Source organism: Gavia stellata, chromosome 23 (genome assembly GCF_030936135.1).
Source record: "Gavia stellata isolate bGavSte3 chromosome 23, bGavSte3.hap2, whole genome shotgun sequence".
NCBI classification, from domain to species: Eukaryota; Metazoa; Chordata; class Aves; order Gaviiformes; family Gaviidae; genus Gavia; species Gavia stellata.
The window spans coordinates 5,976,587-6,000,208 of NC_082616.1; the positions used below are offsets into that span (position 1 = coordinate 5,976,587).

Below are 23,622 nucleotides of genomic sequence, written 5' to 3' on the forward strand. Positions count from 1 at the left end.
GGTGAGGACTCCATCTCCCTCCCCTCTTCCTTATTTTAATCCCATTTCCAGTTCTGGAAAAACAACCAAGACAGAGAATAAGTGAGGAATGACTGGAGCAACAGAAAATACTCTGGCGCAGCTGCTCTTTCTCTGTCCTTCATACTTCTTACCTACCTTCATTCCCTCCCCACTTGCCAAACTAAGGGCACATTTGCAAGCACTGCTAATTATGGAGTTGAAAGAATTTGGGAAAACTGATGCAACTTATATCCCTAACAGCTCCCAGACAGCAAGGGAATCTATTACTAAATCCCTGCTGCAGCTACATTGCTTTTTTATTTCTTGTATACTCCTTTGAAATATCTTGTAAAATGATCTTGACAAGAGGTCTTGAATTGAAAACCGACAGTCTGTCAATGCACTTTCATGATGCACCTGTACAGCATCTTCAACCACCAGGAACAAGGAACGTTTATTTATTAGGAAACTTCACAGACGCTATAAAAGATTATATTGCTATCAGAGACAAAATGAGGCCTGGGGCCTTCACAGAAAACCATTATAGCCATTAGGACTGGTTTCATTTCCCACCTGCCTAAACAGATTGTTTTGATTTTGAAGGCTGTCGTGTGTTTCCAGGTTAGTGCTAAATGATCACGTTAAAATTAACTGGTCTGGGGAGGCTGGGTAACACACTGGGATACTACACGAGACTTTCACCTCCGCAGATCCCAGATCTGTAATGAACTTGGGCGATCTAATTCCTGGGGTTTATTTATTTTTCTGTCTATTATGAGTATGAGCAGCACAGGACCTAGCGGGAAGAGGTATGAGGACAGTGTTAGATAAGCAGAGAGTGAAGTTAACAGCTGAAAAGCATTATCAAAGATACACAGAGAAAAAGTTCTTTTATGATCAATGCCACATACATCCCAGGCAGTCAGAAGACCTTTGTTCTGTTCTTAGCTGTCTTGGCTTTCTCCTTTAACAGGCCGATCACTTGGGTTCATATTTAATTTCTGTGTGACCAGCTGAAAGCACGCGGTGGTACTGAGCCCACAGCTGCGGTTCACTCCAAGGAGTCACTGACGGGTCTCCAGAAGTCAGACCAGAGGGGTGTCACATCAACCCCTCAGCTACTGAGACACTCTCATTTTCTTAAAACATGCTTGTCCCTCACACTCACACATATCAATGAAATGAAAGGCCTCACTTATCTTTAGAAAGCCACACAAATTAATTGTTGCAATAATTAATAGCATGTTTTAGACAATCACTGTTCATAAATCATTTAAAATGGACTGCATTGGCTTGTGTGTACACAATTGTTTTCACTAAGGGGGTCCAAAATAGAGCATCTGCTTTAAACATCATGTCAATAGATGAATCACTGGTTACAGTTGGTAATAAAAAATAATAATAATTAAAAAACAAGAGTTCTGTTTATCAGGGTCTTTTTTTTAATAATTCTCTAGTCCAGCAAAGTCAGCACAATGACATTGTACCCAGTTCTTTCTAACTTGTGGTACATCTGCATGTGTGACTAAGTGGCTATGCAAAGACCAAGCCCAGTCACCCCACAGAGTACTGCTATGGGACACATTAGCTTCAGGGGCTGTAGGGCTCTTGAAGTCATTTTGTTTCTGTGGAGAATAGGATGGAGTCGCAAATACTGTTGCAATTAGGACAGCAGAAATTCAGAGTAGACATGTCGATTCGCAGTCACTGTTGGAGCAGCTTAAATGTTGGGTGCCCACAGCAGCCCAGGTAGGCAGTGAGGTGCTCGGGACACCCAAGTATACACCCAGCCCACCACAGCTGATTTTGTGGTGTACGCCAGAAGAGCTTGCAGGAGCTGCGTAGAGCAGAAGCAGAATCTCAAGGCATCTGGGCACGTTTATCTCAGAATTACAGCTTTTGAATTTTAGGGTTTTTTTTCACACTAAAAACTTCTAGCCCTCATAGTTACACAGAAAATCTTGAGAACTGAACACATAGCCAGGACTTAGGCTACGACTGCAGATTTCAAATGATGGGTGAGATTAGACTCATTCAATTTAGCCATGGTACAAACAGATTCTATTTCAAGCTTTATTATACTACTGATTTTATGCAAGTATTTAATAAAGCCTAAAAAGTCCTGGTGCAGTAGTGATGGGGCCCCTTTCACATCTAAGGTCTACTAAGTCCCAGACCATTCTTTCAAGGCACATGGCCAACACTGCAACAGGACCCTCCGCAGCGGAGGAAAAGGCCGTTGCCTTGTTGAACCATCTGAACTGATGCATCCTGAGTGCCGGAGCAGCCCTACCGCCACTCCTCCCCTGCTGAGCCTGTTTATTCACTTCCAGTCGTCAAGCTTTGGTCCATCCTTCGTTCAGACTTTGGTTGGGAGTTTCCTCTCTCACCAAGCTCCCTGCCTCTTCCACAGCGTTAGTAAACACTGGGTCCACATCTGAACAGCTCTGGCAGACAGTATTTTTCCCGCAGAGCTTAAGGAGAAAACCAACCATGTTATACTCGGATCTGGCAACCTTTTGCTACATGTTGTGGACACACATTTCACAGCACAGCTATTTTTTATGCTCTGTTGTTTGCTTGTATTTCATGTTTTCCTTCAGCTGGAAAACACAAACAGTATGGTTCAGCTTGGAGGTGAAGAATGGCCAGTTTGTATAAACACTTTGATAATAAAAAGGTGGTGATTACAGCTCAATGTCTGCTGGAAAAAACAGAGGCCCTTTAGCAAATTTTCTAACATAGTACACACTGGTGTTTGTTCTTCAGCAGATACTCAGTCATCCATGGGACGGCCAAGCGCACAGAATTAAAATTGTGTAGGGCTGTGACAGATGTTCGGTGCCAAGTTTTGCTTGCAGCTAACGGATATTTTCAGTTGCCTAAGCTGGTGGTAAACATTTAGTTGTTCTTCACAACTCTGAAGACTTTCCCTGTAATCACTGCCTGGCTGGAGCTCTCCATACAGGACGCACTGATTTAGCAGTTGAACAGGCAAATGTACAACTGAAAAATAGCCCAACTATTCCGCTCCAATAACATGTGGTGCCAAAATGCAAATTCTTTGAAAGTTCCCATTCTTTTTAGGCTTTATTAAATACTTGCATAAAATCAGTAGTATAATAAAGCTTTAAATAGAATCCATTTATACCATGGCGAAATTGAATTGAACGAGACTAATCTCACCCATCATTTGAAATCTGCATCATAATTTACACATTGGGTTCCAACAGAATGGGAAAGTCTGCCTTAAGCTGCAATTAAAACCGCAAAAGCAAAGGAAAACCAGAATATTAATACTTTTTGTACACAACTTTTTGGTCAGGCTTTGCAGGCCAGCACACAGAAAGTCAGTGTCAATGAAAGAGAACAAACATACATCTGAAATTATTTTCATGGGTTTTAAACCAGGTCCTTTTGCAAGTTTATTCCACTAAATCACTACGGCTAGGATTTCACTAGGTGAACCAGCTTTAATAAACGGAGTTTTCATCTCTCCCTAGCTGAAAGAGTAACCTTACTTGAAACCTTTTCAATTTCCAAAGTTGCCTTCAGCTGTTAGTTTCCAAGAAACAGCTATTCCCAGCCTCTGTGTCTCCCTCTCATATGCCACTGAATATCCACCCTATGCTTTCAAAAGTGTCTATGACTCTGGCTGTGTTAGCTGGCAGATGTTTTTAGAGACTAGAAAGTGTTTAGTCCCTGTGGACTAAAAGTTACATGATGACTTCATCACATAAGCAAAAGCTAATAACGGGAAAGCAAGAAAGCAGACAAGTGTTATATTCCAAAAACATGATGTTTCCTGTGCTTCTGGCAATACTACTTCTGTGCCTGAAAAAAGGCAAATCACTTGAGTCTTGATGCTCAAAACATGCACACCATAGAGTCACTGCGAGATAATTTACTCGACCCTCCCTTAGCTGCCTTCCTCGCCAGTACTCGTTTTTCTTTTGATGGAAGTTAGAGGGTGAAGGCAGAGGAAAGGCAGTGTTTGTTTGCATTCAATATCTATGCACCAAGTATATGCCTCAAAACACTCTCTGGAAGGGGTTGTTACTACACCCAGGAGTTTACAGCAAAACAGCAGCAGAAATCTGAGCGGCTGCCTGAGGACCAGGCACCTCTGCTCCTGCACTGAAGTATTCTTTCAAGCCCGCGTGTACAGTTTTAGCCTCTCCATTTAGAAAACTTTGGAGACTGATACATGAGCAACTGGAAATCATTAGAAGTGGCATCTGTACACACAATGCAGTAACTGCCTTATTTTTGTATCAAGACATCAGGAGTGGACATTATGCCCTCTCTCTACATCTCCGTGAACTGCCCTAATGACAGAACAAGAGAAAGAATCAGGAGGAAGCAGATACGCAAGAGAAAGGCCTCCCTCCAGTGACATTATGGGGAAGAAGAGCAAGCGAGTAGATACGCAGCACACCGTGACAAGACAATGTGAAGACCCTTCTCTGTTCAAGAGGGCAGAGAGAAAGGATTTACCCTGGGAAAAAGTGTGGGTTTTTTGTATTATGAATTCTATGCATGTATATATAAATTTTCTTAGAACAGTAAGGGAGGGGGGCTATTTCCTAGAGCTGATTAAAGAAGCATGACTCGATTTTCAATTTCAAACGACTCGGGGGGCATTCCAATCGACTGCAGGCAGGAAATGAATACCATACATGCACTGAACAAGGCAGATGCTTTTGAATCTGACACTTACGTGAAAAGAAAATATCTTCATTTCTGTCTCCCCTCCGCCCCATGATCATTAGTTAGTTCTGAGCTATTTTTAGGATAAATGGTTTTATTTTTCAAACTTGTTAGAATCTTAGCATGTGCCTGAAGCCACCCAGACGCCGCTGACAATAAACTGTATGGAGCAGGCCCAATGCATCTTTAGATTAGTCCCAGCAGCCAGACACAGCAGCAAGGTAGAAGATGAAAGATAAGCAGTTCAGGTTTGAGACACCCTAACCGCCTCTCTTGAGGAACGGAGATGAGACCCTCGCTGATATGCCAGATCCCAGGGAGGAAGAGCTGCTCCTGTACAAAGAGAGATTCCAAAGCGTAGACAGCAGACGCACTCAGAGCAGGTTGGAAGAGCATTTCCTGGTAAGCTGTGGCACAGAACTCACTTCCAGCCACTTAACTGTGCTAAAGAGATAAATATACATCTTTTCTCCTCATACGGCTCTTACAAGTAAACTGCAGTAATTGTCATGGGTGTATTATGGGGTTTATAACCTGATTGCAGTGTAATCGTGGCTCCTTTTATCAAGGGCAGCAGTGCGTATTGGGGAACTGGCATATACAGCTCTTTTCCCCCACTTAGTCCATATGTGTGCAAACACACGATTTCAGCTGCAAACTCCTCTTGTATTTTATTGTGGGAAGACTTCAACAGGATAAAGAAAAAAAAAAAATCAGAGAAGTGATAGTAATCTGGCCCTTACTCTGATGTTATGCAAGTAATTAGTTCATTTTATTTTGATGTTAAGACTGCCGTAGCTATATTCCTAACAACATGAAAAAATGATCCTCTTAGGAGAGAGACAGGAGAAGAAGAAAGAGGGATGGGTAGGTGAGAAAGGCAGCTCTGATTTACATTATTCAAAAAGCCATGAATGCTAGATCAAAGAAGAGAAAGAATCAAATTCACTGCCACTGAAGGATTTCAGCAGCTTTTTCAGAGCTATTGATCCCTCAAGGGCAAACTCTTTTAAACACTAGGTGATGCCTCTAACTAGCCAGAACTCCCACCTTATACTGGTTAAGCCTCACGTAGTTTGCTTTCATCAGCTGGCATACTGGGGAAAGCAGAGACAGCTAAGACACTGCTGTATCTGGGCCTGATGAAGGAGACATACAGCAGAGCGCAGAAATAGCACATGTGCATTTTCTGCACCAGATGTTGCCTTTTTAATGGCCATCATGGTAGACGTTAAATAAAAGAACAGATTCCTCACTGAAGAGCCGTGTGTTTGGTGACTGCCGATACCATGGAGCGCTTTGTCCCAGGACAGAATGCAGTTACCCTGGTGAGAGCCCTGGGCAGGTTTTGTTTGCTCAGCGCTGACTTACTGATGAATATAAAATCACCTCGTATTTTGTTGTGGGATGAAGGTGGGATAAGACATCTAAGCAGCTACCACAGCTCAGCCGGCAAGCAGTAACTTGTTCACGAGTTTGGACTCACAGGTCTAATCTGAACACCTAAAACACTTCCAACCCTAAATCAAGTCCTGAACTGTCAAATGCACTACAGATTGGCATCTTTCCCCCCTCTTCCCTTCCTTGGGTCAGGTGTCTTTGGAGTCTGGTAGAGAAGCTTCCAAGTGTTCTGCCTTGTCAGGACACTTCAGGATCATGCCTTAAGCAAGAGCCACTGGAATTGGGTGCAGTAAAGCAATTTCACCTGGGGTATCCTCAGACGGTTTCCTAAGAGCTGCCTTTGGGTTCTGATACAGATCCACTTGCACTGGGATCACTGCTGCCGCATCCATCGTTGCATCGGAATGCTCCATTCATCCTGCTACGTTACACACATGGCTACAACAGTGCATTACAGATTATTCAGCTCTTTCCAAGCTCTGCTCACAATTCAGTCTATCTGCTCCCACCTGCACTTAGTGCAACTTCGTACCTTACACATTTTCGTGAAATGGACGACCCTTTTCCTCTTGCATGTTTTGATCAAGAGCTAGTGCTGCTACCATTTAAATGCATATCAAAAGCTCCAGGACTCTATGAGGCTAAATAGCTAATTTGAAACCTTTGGAGCTATTGTTCCAGACACAGGCATAGGGTGGCTGCCCTAGGTTCCCTTTTGATACAGATTTTCGCAAACGTTAGATGTGTACATATCAACCCCTCTATTCTTTCCTAATAAAAGCTTGGACTCTAAAGCTCAAGATGAGGAATAGATACCCTATTGGCCAGCTGCAGCAAGCCTTTCATAAATAACACGACAATCAACCCCTCTAAAGGAAAATGATATTCCAGAAGCTCTATCCTGACATACATCTGTTTTCCTATTGTAGGAAGGAATAAGAAGATAGAAAAAGTTAAATGCTGAACGCCTAAACAAACTCCGAATGAAGAAGAGATGGTAGTAGTAATGATGGATGAATTGTAAACCGCCCGCAAATGTTAAGATTGCCGCACTCTTCTGCAGACCCCTGAGTCTATGCTGCAAACCTCCAATAGACATGGACTGTGCTCTATAAAAATCATGATGAATGCAGACTTGTTTTTATATTATGGAGGTCCTAATCCTCCTCCTCCTCTGCCTTTGCTCTATTGTTACAACATCAAAGACCAACTGCTGGCCGAGATACAGTCAATATGAAAAGGGCGACCAGCAAATTTACTGCTTGACTTCATTCCCTTTAAATGGAATAGGCACCATGGCCCTTTTTCAAAGTCCAATCACAGACATATATCTTTTTTATTGGACATCATGTACAATAAAGCGAAGCTGTAACTTGGAAAAAAAAATAGAACACCTTAAAAAAATCCCATGAGGTGAACATTCCTTTATAAAAATATCACTGTGGTTACGTGTTTTGAAAAACTCCGGGCACTCTGCAGGGCAAAAGGCATGGACTGGCTAGGTTATAGTTTAGCTAAGATGCATACCCATGCCTAATACCTAGTTGGTTTCCGAAAAAAACCCCAACTAATAAAAAGTGATATATTTAAGACAGAATGCCAGTGTCATTCAAATAAACTGAAATGGCAGCATTCATGTCACAAGAATCATTAACTGCTTTGTTATAGCCTGCTCTGTGCAGTGAACCTTTACAGACTTCTTCAGTCCAGAGAATCTTAAAATCAATGGCACAAAATGCCAACATATACCCTGCGTCTTAAATAACTCCAGTCTGATTACTGAGGTAATTTCAAGAGACACTTTCAGATGAGAGTTGTATCTGTAGACATTAAAACCAGGGATGGTTTTATTGCTGCTGTGTTGCTAAACAGATGCTAAATAATTTCTTTCTGTGAAATTAAAAAGTATATAAGCAACTCTATGATGTAGGAAGCGAGTATATTGGGGTGTTACACAATCCATGTCAGTTAGCTATGGCTTTTATTTTTTAATATGCAGATATGGTGAGAAGTTTTTGTTTGAAACTATTTAAACTATTAAGCCTTTTTGCTTCTTTGGGTAACTTGTGCAAACAGACATTAGTAAGTATCTGATTACTAATATTATATCTAGGTCAAGTTCATATTGATTTTAAAATCCCGCACTGATCCGTGGCAGATAAAACCAAGCAAATTTATGTCGTGTTACACTTAGAGTAATGTTAGGCAGTTGGTTCCAGTGGAGTAATTTTGGTGTCCTCATGGCAAAATCTGCTGCCATTGGATTTCTCTAAGGTGAGAAAGACACCAAAGCTACGTGACTAATTTTTGAAGCACTAGCTTCAAAAAAATAGCCGTCTTATCGCTGGGTCCGCTTCACTGCTCTTTCCCTTACGTTATGCTCTGTCACCTCCTCTTTCCATTGCAGTCTACAGCGCAGACCTTCTGGTGCAAGGACCTCACCTCTGACTCAGCCTTCCCAGGCACATACAAGAAAAGGTGTTTCAATGATAATGTTCAACTGTTCAATACCTGAACGCCCAATTCAATGGGAATGCAAAGGCAAGACGCCTGAAGGAAGCTTTCTGGAAGTTAAACCTGGCCCATGGACAACACTGACTCAGTAACTGTTCCTTAGAAAAGGAGGAAGCCACATTTTTAGAGCAGTACTGTAAACACTAGTGGAAAAAGATGGGACAAATGATTTGGGTGGTTTATATAGATACTTGCACTGTACTCATAATGGTACTGTCACAAGTACTGATCTCAACGGCCATACAGGCAAAGAAGAAATTACAAATTTTCCGAGGAAACAAGAGCTACTGTGGGACAAACCAGTTCAGGATTTTTCAGCACGTATGAAACTAACCATGAAACGTAATGGATGGAAATGAATTCATGCAATCTGAAGAAAGCCACACCCCGAAGCCCAGCCTGTCTTCATGGATGGAGGTCCAGATTATGTGTGTTATGGGCATATCAGTTCTGTAGAAGAACTGAGCTGTGAAAGATTCAAATCCAAGAGGAACTTTGGCTGGGTCTGCAGCCAATACAAGTCATTGACTCGTCTTGCTTTGTGAAACTCAGTGGAGCAAGGTCAATTTAAACACACTGAGAATGTAGCTCTAGCATGGGGGCGTAAGAGCCACGGCACGTTTGAATTTCTCCTGCCTTTCAACATGGACTGACTCCACCAAGAGTGGCGAGAGAAAGATTTCGTCTCCGATTTTCCTCTCTCATCTTTATGAGCACCTCTGTAAGATTAAAAGCACTCAAATAGCCATCATGCTACAAGAGCTTAGAGGTGAACAACTCCAGGCCTGCTTTCATCCTGCTGACTGCTAGAAGGGAGGAATAAAAAATATGACCCACTGCTATGAGTTCTCCAAGCACTGAAAAACAAGGGCAAAAGGATAAAGGAACTGCTTACCAGTACCGCCCACACCAGCTCCTCTGACCAAGCATTATACTGCCACACCACTGACCGCTGTGGCAAGCCATCACTTATTACAATAATAAGTTACATTTTACTTTGTTTTCTTTCTTTTTCTGGTATTTCAAATCGAAAGTACATGGAAATACCAACACTGGAAACATTCTGCTCTTACTGATGTATCAATGAGCTCACTACTCTACTTCTTGGAAATGTTATTCATCTCTATGCTTTGGACTATTGAATTTAGCCTGGCATTTTCTGTCTTCAAAACTTGTAAAATCGGTATCCTGGAGGCACAATGGTGTTAAAGTGCAACAGTAATCACTGCATCATTTAATGCTTCCTTCTGCAACTTACTAAAGCAGTTTGTATTTTTCTGCTCTAAGTTATCACTTCATTATTCATTTGCGACAGTGCTTACAGCCTCCATTCAGGCCTGGAGACCTGTTACGCTACGTGTTGTCCACAAGCGACACCACAACAATGGAATCTCAACCTCAAAGAGCTTGGGTTGAGATTTAAAAAGTAAAATAAGTAAGAAAAATTAAATGCATCAGTGACCTAGCTCTGCTACCACTGCTTTAAATAATGCCTTAAAAAAGTCATCTTTTATGGAGATCATCATTCAGTCAAGTCAAAGAGCTTTTAAGTAGTGCAGTCTTAAAGCAGACAGCAAGATAAGAATCACAACAAAAAGGCCAAACAAGCACTAAACAACACTGCGAACAGAACAAACGAGGCACGACTGGGTACTACCACATTCATTTGCAAGGAAGACTGGCAAAACACAGAGAAGAGTGGAAAGCAACCAACTCAGACAATTAAACCTGCCAAAGCTGCTATATCTTGTCTATTGCTATACATTCAGGATATAAACACAAAGAAAAATTACATTGTTTCAATTTTTCAGTTTATGTTTGTGTAAGAAAACATCTAAATTGTCTCCATATATACTTGAAGTGTGAGTGCATGTCAAGATTTTTAAATGACAACTCAGAAGAACATAAGAATAAAAAAGTATGGCAAAATAATTTCCTACTAGTACTTGCATCCTGTGCACTTTTACATAGTGAAGGAAAAAAAAAAGAGAAATTGTTAAGCGTGACTATCTATGTATTTGTGCCTCTTAAAAATGAAGCGACTTTCAAACTGATCTTTCCTCCCCACTGGAAAACATACTGATGACTGGGTTTTCAGAAGTCGTGTCTATCTCTGTCACAAATTATTTTAGAAAGCTTTTCAACCACAACTAGTACATTTATGTACTAGGTCGGCAGGCAAAGATAGCATATTCTGCATCATTATCAATTCTACTGTCTTCTGCACTTCACTTTCTGTAAAGTTTTCAGATGCTGCGACACAATGCAGCCAGAGTTTTCACCTAATCAATAATTCTTTCACTGTTCCCTGTTTTCTTTGAAGAGGTTTTCCACCATTTTGGAACAATAAGGCATTGATTATTAATATACAGATGTAGTAGATAAGAGTAGAGACAGAAGAACAACTGCTGAAATCAAAACATGGTTCCCAATTTACATTTAATGTAACCTGGATTGGTTAAACAGATGTCTCCCCGGCAAAAGAATTCCACAGCAGAGCAAGGTGTCAAAAAGCTTAGTATGCTGAAGCTTTAAGTACTAGGGCTGGGTTACGTATTAGCAGGTCATAACATGTATGTTAAAATCACAAGGGAGTACACAGTGACCAGATCCAGACAGTAAAATGATGAAGAAATTGTTGGGGTCATAAAGACCAACAGCAGACCTTCAACTCCAAGCCTCCTGTTTTTGTGGACAGCTGGCATTAAGAAAGGACAGAGCAGGGAAATGTGACTGAACCTAAGGGCTGACAACTGAAGCTGGAGGAGTGAAGGAGAGACTTTTGTGCCCATCGGGTAACAGCGAGGGGTCAGCAGCAGTGTGGTTGTCCCGCTGTCACACTGCGGTTGTAGCTCTGATGGACTAGCTGTGTTCTTCCTGTGTAGAACAAACACCTCTTCACACGAGCAACAAAGACTACAAAATAAAAGCTACTCCAGAACTAGTGCTGATTGTCCAAGTTAGAGGAACCAACGTGAAGAGTACCAATGCAGCTCCTTCCAGGATCTCTTATGCACCCATGCCTTGTCTCTCTACTCCCACTGTCACCACGGGTGATCATTACAGCTCTAGATCTTCTCAGGAACCGGACTCAAACCTACCACTCCTTTCACTACCGTGAGTCAGCCGCCCGACCGCCATAGGGCTCAGAACCACGCGTTAGCAGGCTTCCCTTTAACCACTCTCCCTCCACACACAGCCCCAGAGCACAGGTAAGGATGGCCTGAGAGACGATAAAGGCAAAAGCGGGAATGTCTCTGGGGCCTCTGCCCTGTAGTAAGTAGTTCTGCGACTTGTGTCTGGCTCCAGGCCCATAGCAACAGACATAAAGCCACCATAATGGCCCAGAATGAATGTAGGACTACATACAAACGGTTCTTTTCATACAAATAACCCAATACTGTACAGAGATGGAAAATGATCCTAAATCTTGCTCAAAACAGATACAAAGAACTCCAATAGACCCTTCTGCATAAGGCACTAGGAAAAGACTGCTCCGAGCTATAGTTGCAGAGACAAAATTGAGGGGCACCCTGTGATTTAATGCCAGGTATTTATCACTGATGATCCCAGATGCGCAGTACAGTAATTGTTAGCTGTTGCGCTGAAGAGAAGTTCTGCAAAATATGCCTCATCCAAACATCGTGGTCAAATCTAATGCAAGAAGTTACATTCATACCTGCCTAGCACTGCTCCTTGCTGTCACAACTAAGTACAATATTCCTGGATCCCTGTTCTAAATCATTGCAGTAGTCTTAGATGCTAAAAGGCTTGCCACATCCTACCCTGAAGGTGTGATAGCTCTTTTCCACCAGGGATGCTTTAGTTTGCTAGGAAATTAATTGAAGTGATAGGTATGAAGAGAAGCTTAACTAACACTTTCTGGAGTTTCCCTGGAGCCAGGTCTGGAAGGTGGGAGAATCTCTCCTGGGAGCCACGGACAACAGCAAATGCTCCACCCAGAGCAGCGGTCTCAGTCCTTCACCCTTCTTTCCCATTTTATCCTTTCTTCCACGCACGCAGCAGCACCACACGTAAAGCTAATCACCCTTCCTTCCCCCCAGATCCTGGAACAAGCCACAGCCCACTAGCAAAACCACTAAAGAGCACACATAATTCTCTCCCTTGGGAGATGAGAGAATGAACTACACATGCTGTAAGTCATTCATAAAGCTTAGTGCGTAACTGGAAGAACATATGCTAATGGTAAGGGTGAGCTTTAGCTAAGAGCCTGTACAGCAAAGCCTGCTGAGAACAGGCGGGTTTTACTATCACTGTCAAAAAGCACGAAACAGCATCCTCTGTGATGAGTAACAACCTCACCAAATTTGGTTTTCAGAGAATCAGCCTGCTTCATTCACAAACCACCTGCTCTGAAAGTTACTTGTGTAACACAGAAACTGCTCTTAAGGCAGAGAAGGATTTAGTGGTCGTATTAAATATATGCTGCACATCCACTTACTGGCATCTTACGTAGGCTAAGGACAGTCTGGAAAACATGAATGCAAAACGTTGAATCGACAGTTTTTCAAAGATGATTTAGATGTTCAGTTCCTGTTAGAACTAACCAAATGTAAAGCTCCAGAGCTCGAATAAGGTTTAAAAAAACTCAGTCTAAACCTCTCCTAAAGTAAACCGCTTGAGTCCTACCTAAACTGAGAAAGCTAGAAAGCTGAAACACGCCACAGTACCTGGAGATCATTTTGCAATTTGCCTGAATCCAGTACAAGGGGCAGCAGGAACGCACAAACCTTAAAAAGGCTGTAATGCACCTCAGCAGAGGTAACAGACAGCACACCGTCTCTGAACTTTGCATCGTGTTGAGCTGTGGATCTCAGGAGAAAACCGAGAGCTCAGCCCTGTAAAGGACTCTTCACATGGCTTGGAGAGTGACTCTTGTGCAACCGTTTATAAGCAGCAGAATGTGTTTCCGCTGGTAGGGCTCAGGGAACATTTCTGACACGCTGTAATTGCTTGCATGCTTATTGAGGAGGGGGGCAAGGACAGGAGCAAGGAGATTAAAAGTAAAAAGCTGTTTACAGCATTGTGCTTCTTTCCAAATTACGTTCTCTTATATGGCTCCAGCTTTATGCACAACTGCTGGATTTCATGCTAATGTAATACTGCTGCAAGTACCGCAGTGGAGAATCTGACTTCATGTGCTATGGCATATATTGTTGGTGGCTCTGTTACTACATTTTACAAGGTCATTTTTCTTGGTGTGGGAACACTGTTTTTCTTGGTGTGCAAGGCCCGCTATGGAAAAATTAGAAGTGATGGGAATAAACTTCTCGATGAAATATTTTCTCTCAGAATGAAAGCACATATTTTAGAGCATCGTACAGTATTACAAACATCTTTCAAAATTTATGTTCAAGCCTTCCCTTCATTTTAGAACCATGTAGAAAGATAAAAACATACCCAAACAGCATTTTTCCATCTCTCACTGTAGCTTCACTTGCTCTTATTCAGAAGCAAAAGTTTGTACCTATTTATTCGATGAACATACTCCACAATAGTTTCTGGATGCTAATTAAATTATACCTAATAGAGTTCTCACAAGTAACAACAAAATCCCTCCCCTCCCCAATTCTCCTTTATTTCTTTGGTAGAGGTGGAAGGAGGGAATAAAATCTGATTGAGAAACAAAAGGCTGATTCCCTCTCATAACTCAAAACTGCAAGATATTTTACAGCTCCAATCTGGATTTCCCATTTTGTGTTAGTTTATACTACCACAAACCAATTCTAACAGCAGCACGAAACTGCAGCAATGCAGAGGCCCAGTGCCTATTTCTGCAGCAGTGAGCCAAGGAAGCCTGTGCCTGTACCTCACCCATCCCGAAGAGGACCCGCAGAGTACATCAGGATTTTCTCCTCACTGCCGCTCCCTAACAGCTAGTCACGGAGGCACAACATGATCCCAGACATCTGGGAACCTCGAGACAAGCACAGGATGGGGAAGGGCACCAAAAGTAAAAATAAGAGGAAGAAGTAACTTGTTTAATTTTAGGATGTAAGTTTTTTTTCTGGATTTCTTCCGTCTATCAGTCTGATTAATTGCAGGGGTTAATAACTGGAAAACCAAAAGAAATCAAAACCTATCCTCCCAAATCCATCATTCATTTGAAGGACCGAGGGATGGGAGAAAGAGAAGCTCTTCCTCCCTTAATGAATCGGATGTCAAATGCATGCAAGTCTGTGTTTTAGACTATTTAAATCTCCAACAATATTTTAAGATTACTAAGGTCTCCTCCTGACTCCGTTTTATGTAAAAAGGCTCAAAGGGGTTTGGGGTTTGTTTTTTTTTGGACTGAGAAGACTAACACTTCAGATTTTCTTTCAGACACACAGGACCAAGTTCTGACCACTTTATTTGTGCAAACGGACCGCCTAAATCCTAAAATACCATACCCTGCATTTGATAATAGCCAGTCTGTTTTCAAACAAATTTGCCCTGTCAAAATACATCTATAAACAGTTGCTGCAAAGATTACTCTTTCCTGGATTTGCCACAATGTGCGCAACAGACTTCGGCAAATGAAATTTCATCAAATCAAACACTGCCCTAATCGCTTCTCACAACCTTTTCTCTCCGTAGACCTACCAAGACAGAAAAAAACAACAGGTTGGGTTTTTTCAGTATAAGCGATAGCAACCTGAGAGATTTCTATTTGCTCATACCAGCAAATCCGGTTTTGTGCAGTTTTGCTTTCCACGTTCAACCTTTACCTGGGAATGCAATGCATTAGGATTCTGCATTTCACAACAGCCCAGGAAACCCCAAAATCTGAGGATCCCAGCACAAACTCGCCATCGAGATCTGTGTTGTGATGCTGTGAATGGAAGCATCTGCCTCTCAGAGTACAATTTTCTAACGCAGGTTACAGTATTTTCCAGCTAGTAATAGAAGCCATTAAAGTTAAAAAACCCAAAAATTGATAGACTTCCATCTGTTTAACTGATTGCACTGATCAATATACTTTCCTCCCATAATGTCTTGTACAGACACACTCTCTCAAATACGTAACTGCAGAATCAATTCAGTTGGGAAGTATATAAAAATTTCAATTCTACAAATGGCAAAACATGATGAAAATATGACCTGCTAAAGCTATCATGATGCTTAAAGGCACAGAGTTTTATTAAGTTATCTGCAAAAAAAAAAAATCACTGGACAGAAAAAATTCTTGACGTCAACAATCAACAGATTTTCATGAGACAGCCAACCACAATGACAATACTCTTGGCTAATTATCTGAAGATGGCTTTCCTCTTGTTTCACCCTAACCTTACAATAGTGCTCTGAAAAGAGCTCCTTGGGGAAATGGCATCACCCGGAGTTCCCACTTGCCCAGATGTTTCCCTCATTATGTTACAAGCCTGTCAAGAAAAGGCAAATTCAGGGTTATGCTAATGATAGCAAACACCTCATAAAAAACCTCTCCAAATTCACTTTTCCAAGGAACATCATTTTAAAAGGCATTTCAAGTGCCCATGAGGAAAGAAAGCATCATTTATAAAACATTATTACCAGGAATCTTGAAGATATTAAAAAAAAACCATCCTGGAATGTCAAGCCGGTGATAAAACTGCAGCTCAAAGAGAGACAGCATCGTGGGGCCTTACCCGAAGCACGCGGCCGAGCACGCCCAAGCAGGACTCCCACCAAGTTCAAGGGGAGGTTTTCGGAGTCGAGAGGGCCCGATTCCAGTTTGTGACTGGGATGTCGAGTCCGCAGATCCGGGTTCCCTCCGGCTGCACTTCGCGGACCGCCAGCCGGGGACCCCCCCGCGAAGAGCGATCCTTACGGCCTGCGCTCTCCTTCCTTCCCCTCACGCCTCACGGAGAGGTGCTCCGCCGGCCCGGCCCGCCTCAGCCCCCCGCCCGCCCCCAGACGCGCTCCCCAGCCGAGATGGCCGCCGGCCGCTGCGCCCCCGGGAGCCGCCCCGACGCCTCCAACACGGTGCCACAACGCGGCGCGGGGAGCGGCTCTGCCCTTCCCACCTCCGTCCCCTGAAGGCGCCTAAAGCCACGGGGGGACGAAGACGCCCCCAGGCGCCGCCCGCGGAAAGCCCTCGAGCGGGGCAATGCCTGGCGGCAGCGCCCGCTGCTGCCTCGGCCCCGGCGCCGAGCGAGGCAGCGGCGCGGGCAGGTGCGCGGCGCCGGCTCCCCTCAGCCCGGCCGGCTCCCCTCAGCCCGGCCGGCTCCCCTCAGCCCGGCCGGCCCCGCCCTCCCCGGCCCGCGGCCGCGCCGCCCCGCGCGGCAGCTCTGGCGGGGGCAGGTGGAGGCCGTCGGCCGCGCGAGAGGGAGCGGGCGCGGCGGGGCGCGCAGCGGAGTGGCCGCGGGTCGCGCGCGGGCGTGCAGGGGGTGGAGGCGGGGCGGCACTCACCTGCCGCTGGCTGTGGTTGCCGGCGCCCGTGGGGGCGTGGGGCTCGCCGCCGCCGCCGCGCAGCACGGTGATGTGCAAGGTGAGCAGGAGGAGCCCCAGCAGCAGCAGCAGTTCGGCCGCCAGCCGCACCATCCTCTTGAGCCGGGCGGCTTTAGGGCCCCGCGGCGGCGGCGGCCGTGGAGGAGGCGGAGGAGGAGGAGGAGCCGCCGCCGCCGCCGCCGCCGGGGCCGCCGCCGCCGCCGCCGGAGCGGCCCCGGCCCCGGGGCCGGCCGCGGCAGCCGCAGGACGGGCGGCGGGGACCGCGCCGCTCTCGGCGTCAGCGGGGCGGGCGGCGGGCGCGGGGCAGCGGCGGCAGCAGCAGCAGCAGCAGCAGCGGGGGCCGCCACACCACAGCGGAGCCACGTCGGGGCGGGACGCCGCGGCGGCGGCGGCGAAAATCCCGGCGCTGCCCGGCTGCGGCGGGGGGCGGCAGGTAGCCGCGACGGGGCCGCGGACCGGCGGCGTCTCTGCGGGCAGCCCTGCAACCCAGAGTCACCGTGGGCCGTCGGAGGGAGGCAGGGAGCGGGCCGAGCCCCCGCCGCCTCGGGGAGCCGCGGGCCGACGGAGAGCAGCGCGGCTCGGCTGCCGACGGGGAGAGGCTGCGAGGCTGGGGGGGAGCCGGGAGCGTGTGTGCGAGTGAGAGGGAGGAGGGAGGGCGAGGCGGGGGGGCTGGGGACGACTCTCACATGGCGGGGAAGCCGGGACGCTCCGAGGGGAGGAGAGAGCTTGGGGCTATCGCCTCCCTCCTCGCCAGGGGATGGGGGTGGCCCTGGACCAGCTTTCCCCCCCCCCCTCCGCCGTGTCCTCGCCCGCCCCGCGGCTCCCCCCTCCCCTCACGAGGCCCGTCGAGGCGTCGCCCTGGCCTGCCCGCCCCGCCGGGCCCCGTCCCGTCCCCTCGCGGCGGGGGTGCGAGGGAGCGGGGCCGCGCCGCGACCCCCGCCGGCTGCCAGCCCTCGACGGGGCGGCTGCGAGCTCCCCGTGGGGGAAGAGGGGCAGATCGCTGCTCCCCCCCCCCGCCCCCGGTCACCTTCCTCCTCCTCCTCTCTGCCCCCCGGCTCGGCCGTGGGGAACGGGGGGTGGGGGGGGAGTGTGGAGGGCGAGGGGCTGCAAAAAGCTTCAGCTGCCTGCCCTCCCTCGGAGCTGGATACCTGGCTCCATCTCTCCTCTCTCTTCCCTCCAGTGGCCCTAGGGCTGGCAGGGGCAGCTCCGCACTCTCTCCTGCCACCGTGCGTGCGTGTTTGCAAGCGGCTGCCGCTCCTCCTGGCTCCCGCTGCTGCTTCCACACCAACTTTCTCGCCCCCTCGCTCTGCGTCGGGAGAGGTGCACGTCTGATGCTTTTATATTGCCCTGCCTCCCTCCCCTGCTGTCCTCTCCCCCCCCTCGCTCCCCCCCTTCCCCTTCTCCCTCTCCGCAGCTCCCGCTGCAGCCTAGCATCGCCCCCCCGCCCCGCTCCCCTCCTCCCGGTGCCGACCTGCCCCTCTGCAAGCCCGGGGTCGCCGGGGCACCCTGCGCGGCACCCGCGCCCCGTCCCGCAGACGGCGGCACCTTGCGTGATGGCGTCCCGGGCCGCCCGGCGGGGCCGGAGCTGTTCCGAGGTGGCGCGGCCCCTCGGCCGGGCCGTGCAGCCCCGGCGGGGCGGGAGGCAGGGCAGCACCCGGGCCGCTGGGGCTTTGCGCTCCCCGCTGGCGTTGCCCTTCCGCTGGGTTGCTGACTGCGTAGGTACAGCGGGCAAAACTTTCTCTCTCGGGTGGGAGGCCCCCAGATTTAAAAGGAACGTGAATTTGAAAATCTGGGAAAACGAGGGTTGGATTATCGCTGGCCGTAAATCGGTATCTCTGCGTCCAGCCTGGTGGAGGCAAACCTCTTTCCGAGTGCTGAAGATGCAGCTCAGTGTAATGAGAACAAACGCAGCTCAAAGAAACTCGGAACATAAATAAAGTCACCTAACAAAAAAAGGGAGTTTTGGAATCCTTCTTGTTCTTCCACAACTGGGAATGCTGCGTGTGAGTGTGTGACAGCTGGGAGGCTGAACTGGTATCAGAATGTCTAAATGGGGAAACTGGGGGGAAAAGTGCTGCCCATCTGAAACATTTTTGGTCTGAGACCAATGTTCTCAGCAGGGTTCCTGCGACGTAAAGGTGAGATGTGATTCCAGCGTGCGGTGCCAGCAGCGGCCAAGGCGCGTCGTGGGAGCCTCTGCCCGCCGTGTGCCCGGCCCCAGAAGCTGGCAGGTTTGGGGCGCGAGGAGAGTCGGAGCTCGCGGGAGGTCTCTTGCAGGTCTCGGTGCGTCTGAAGGCTGCGGTCACAAATGAGTCTGAACGATGTCTCGTACCCTTCCAGTCAGATAGGTTTCCCTTCCAGTGATAACCCCTGTAAATGATTAACAGTCAGGCAGGAATATGGTTAAAATAATTCCACTGGAATATCGTTAAAGACGTGACCAAAAGCCACAAAACCAAAACCTTCAGATTTAAGGATTTTTAATCCGCAAACATGTTCCATATTAGCACTGCAGTAGGAACAATCAGCACAAATGATTGTGCAGGGTAGGGACTGCCCTGAGCGCATTACACACCGAGGTACAACCCCTCCATCTCCTGAAATCACTCGTCGATATGTACCTGTTATCACACCGATGCGCTCAGTTATGCGGCAAATCACACAGAGCTATTCAATATTACACAGAGCCATAACAGCCGGTGGCACCGTCACGTGGTTTTTAAAAAATGTGTTGTTTTTTTTTTAACCCAAACATTCCTTGGGCTAATCAAAATATTGAGAAGATAAAAACACTGATGTACTTTAGCTGTCATCGCTCGGCCTGGGCTCTCCTGCTGCCATCGCTGTGATCCCAGCGGCCGGTGGCTGCGCCCCGGGGCAGGCACGCCAGTGAGCACGACATGGGGCGGTTAAGGAGGCAGGCTGGGGAGATGGGCAGCGAAGAGGCAGGAGAACTGTCCTCCAGGTTTGCCGAAGTCTGACCTTACCTGGTGGCTGTCAGTGGATCCCGGCTGTTGAAGAAAAGAGGAAACTTGGCACGTGAGTTCTGTATTTCAGAGCTTAATAGTACAAATCGACAGCCAGAGCGAGACTGAAGGCTCGTAATGCGAAACAGTCCAAGTGACAGCCTGGTGAAAAACACACACATGGATCTGCCGCCGAGCTCTGGGTAGTGTAAGTTCTCCCTCGCCTTATGAAAGAGACTGAACCAAAAGACATCTTTGATCCAGATGAGATGGGCCCGTACTGGTGCGCATTTCCTTGTGGGACATTAAGTTTTCCGCGTGAAGCTGTTGTGCCAAGACAGTGAGGGACACAGCAATGCTACTATTAGCAGCGAGCGGATGGCAGCAAGAAACGGAAGCCTCTTCCCACTTGCAAAAGTCAGCGTAAAAGCGACACTTGGGTACGGCAATACTGCCTGCGTGGCTGCGCTGGGGACAACCGGAGAGGAGAGTGCGCGCACGCGTGCGCTGTAGATGCCAATTTAAATTCACATACACTGTTAATACAGCAGATGGCTTCATCGGTGAATCCAGATGGCTGAAGCACAACCTGTAGGGAAGATGGATTTGAAAGCAAAGGGAAAAGCTCTCTTTTCCCAGCTGGGCAAACGCTTGCTCCGGCAGCTACCATCTAGTCCCTGGAAAACGTAGCCGGGGTTCGCCTGCGGGAGGAGATCCGTCGGTAGCCTGAGGGGGATGCTGCTCCTGGGATGTGGTTATGGGCAGTCAGCAGGGAGGTAAATCAGCAAGTGGGCCCGGCGGTGCTGCTGGGGTAAGGGAGGTGTGTTCCTTTGATAGCTCCTTCCCTGTGAAGGTTCACAGCTCACACCTCGCCCCTCCACCCCCAGCTTTTACCTGCCGTTTCTCTTCCCTCCGATGATAAAGGCAGACTCGGCTCCTGTGCACTCTCAGCTCCTTGCCAGTGCCAGGAGAAACACACTGAGCCCAAGCTCTTCAAAAGAGCCTTCAATTGACACAGTTTATGCAGCGTTTGTGGTACGAGCACATTACGCAGTCAGCTAGCATAGCTCAGCCGACGTGTGAGGAGTCAGCAAGCCGTGGTAGCTCATCGTCTGATGTCCTGCCTCTCCTGAGCCCTGTGGATCCTGCTTTCCTCATTGCACAGCTTCAAAAGGGGGCTCGCAGCTCTCCATGTCACAGCCTCCATCAGGTGGTGAGGACTCTCTCCTTGGGAGGTGTTTTGGGGATCTGTTGCCTCCAGTCATGGTGCTGCCAGGGGAAAGGCCCCATGGTCCCCTTTACACCAGCCTGTCAAGAAAAATGCACAACAGTGATCCACGGCCACCACGCCACCTTCAGTGCTCAAGGCCAAAAAATTGTGTCTGGGGCTGAATTTGCAATGTCTTTACTGGCATGTCCTGCTGGTGGTGTTCCCGTCTCCTGCTGCAGCCATCTCAGCCGACCACATTGCATACTGACCCCACCGCATTGCCGTGCAGGCGCCTACGCTTGGTGTTGTTAGTCCTGACAAACGAAGCATTGCTTGAGACATAGCACTTGGCAGAGTCTGGGTGGTCCTAGTGACCGAAATGAATAGTACATCAACTGTACCTGCTCAAGTGTGAAAAATCCTCATTTTTGATGAGTGCCGCCAGGTGACATCCTTCAAGGCCAATGTGAGAATTGCTGGAGATGGAGGGGTGGAGAAAAAAATACAGTATGATACAATAAAACACAACAACGTAAGTCACTTTACATGCTTTATCTCAGAAGTGGGACGTAGAGGCGGGAGCGTTAGATTAACTGGTGTGAACGCCACTGGGTTTTGTGTCAGAGCACCATGGCTCGCTTGGGTCCTGCACCCCAGTTGTCCCAGCGGTTTAAAGATACTGGTGTTTACCTGCTTGTCCACTTTACCCCTTTATTGTGAACCCTGGTATTGCTCCAGGACTGTGGAGGCGTCCTGTCTGGAAGACTGATAGCTTTTCAGAGGAGCGTGGCTGGTAGAGCCCTGTCCGCCCTCCTCAGCTCGCTCCTGCCTGTGCCCACCCCCAGGATGCCGTTGTTTTATCTTTAAGGCTGGGGGTTGCTTTAAAATTATCTGGGATGAAAACCTGGCTCCACTGAAGTCCTTGGCAAAGCTCCCATTGACTTCAGAGGAGCCAGGATTTCACCCTAAGACGCTTTGTAGATTATTGGTGAATGGAAAGCATACGTCTGGCTTCTCGAGGGTTATTATTGTTGGTGGTGACCTCTGCTCTGGCGAGCATTGAGCAAGGCTGGGTTAAGACAGATGGCTAAAGCTTTCCCTGCCTCTTCCCCTGCTTCCTCACAGGGGCTTTGCTTTACGGCTCATCGTCTTGGATGCTGCTTATCAAGGAACACCTTCCTGTCGCCTGCTGGTGGAATTTAATGCCTGTTTGCCCACATTCCCCTTCCCCCCATGCCAGCAGATCAGCAGATAGGAGACAGAATGGCTGATTAGCTTCTAGCTCCAACCTCTTTGCTATAAGCTGCAAATGTACACACAAGGGTCTTCTCTAAAAAAGAAAAAAAAGAGAGAAAGAAAAAAAGAATAACCTTCCCCTGCAGGCAACCTAAGTCTTTCCGTGATGCATAGTTCCTTTATCTCAATAAATTACAACTTGAATAGTAACCAACCTCTTTTTAAAAGAGCTGATGAGCTTAGAGTTCTCCATTTTCCTCCTTCTCCTAGACGGGTGCTTTCCTTCCCGTCTACATATTTTGCCACCAGCTGGGCCTAATGGCTGGGTCAAGATTTCTGAATTCTGCAGCACCTTGTGTGACAGATTGGAAATTCAGCGGCCACTTTATTAGAACTTGAAGCAAAAGCGGAAATGTGTAATGAATAGTCTGAATTATGGAATATGGAGATGGAGAAAACAGTCCAGCCCAGCTTCCCGCCTGTTGGTTTTTTTTCTTAATACCAAATTCTGTTTGTTTTACACTCCCCCACATTTTCACTTTTCAATATGCTGCACATTTTTGTACTGATGATGTGCAACTGCACCATACCGTTTGCCAAGATGTGGCAGTACGGGACTGTGGGAATCAGCACGCCGGGCAACATTTTTCAAAAGTGCCCAAAGAGCCTAAATTCTGCTGACTTTCATAAGAGCTTGCCACAAGGCAATTTTTGCCTTTTTAGAGAAATACAGCGAAACCAGCAATCCCCTTTCCTCTGAACACAGTTTTACCGCTGCAGAAGTGCCCGGGTTGGTTTAGCTGAGACGAGTGCTACAAATGGAGTAAAGGCTCAGCCACCTGATTGAGTTACCTTGGTTCAGCGAGTCGCAGCCCATCAGCTGAGGCGAGCGCTTTCCTGGTCGTTTTTCTGGCTGCGGTGCCAGCCATGTGGCAGAGCTGGCTCCCTGGCCCGGAGCAGGGAGGCAGCCCCGTTTGGCAGCAGTGAGCCATTGAATTGGCTCATCCATTAAATTGGCTCAGCAAAATTTTTCATTACATTTCACTTATTACATACAATAATGAATAATGTGGCAGCTTGCCCTGTGCGTACCTACGCAGGCTGTCTGCGGGTTCATGGCAGTGGGTACCGCAGAGAAGGAGCTTTACACAAACA

At 47.4% G+C, this 23,622-nt stretch overlaps 1 protein-coding gene across 1 annotated transcript in view; it reads right to left on the reverse strand.

Moving 5' to 3' along the window:
* The window catches only part of ISM1 (isthmin 1), a 38,824-nt gene extending 20,611 nt beyond the window's left edge, over positions 1–18,213 (reverse strand). The window contains exons 1-2 of the mRNA XM_059828607.1: positions 18,204–18,213; positions 17,017–17,534 (exon numbers count right to left, since the gene is read on the reverse strand). Of these exons, the coding sequence (XP_059684590.1) occupies positions 17,017–17,534; positions 18,204–18,213 (528 nt within the window). The remainder of the gene's footprint in view (positions 1–17,016; positions 17,535–18,203) is intronic.
* Positions 18,214–23,622: the final 5,409 nt, after the last annotated feature.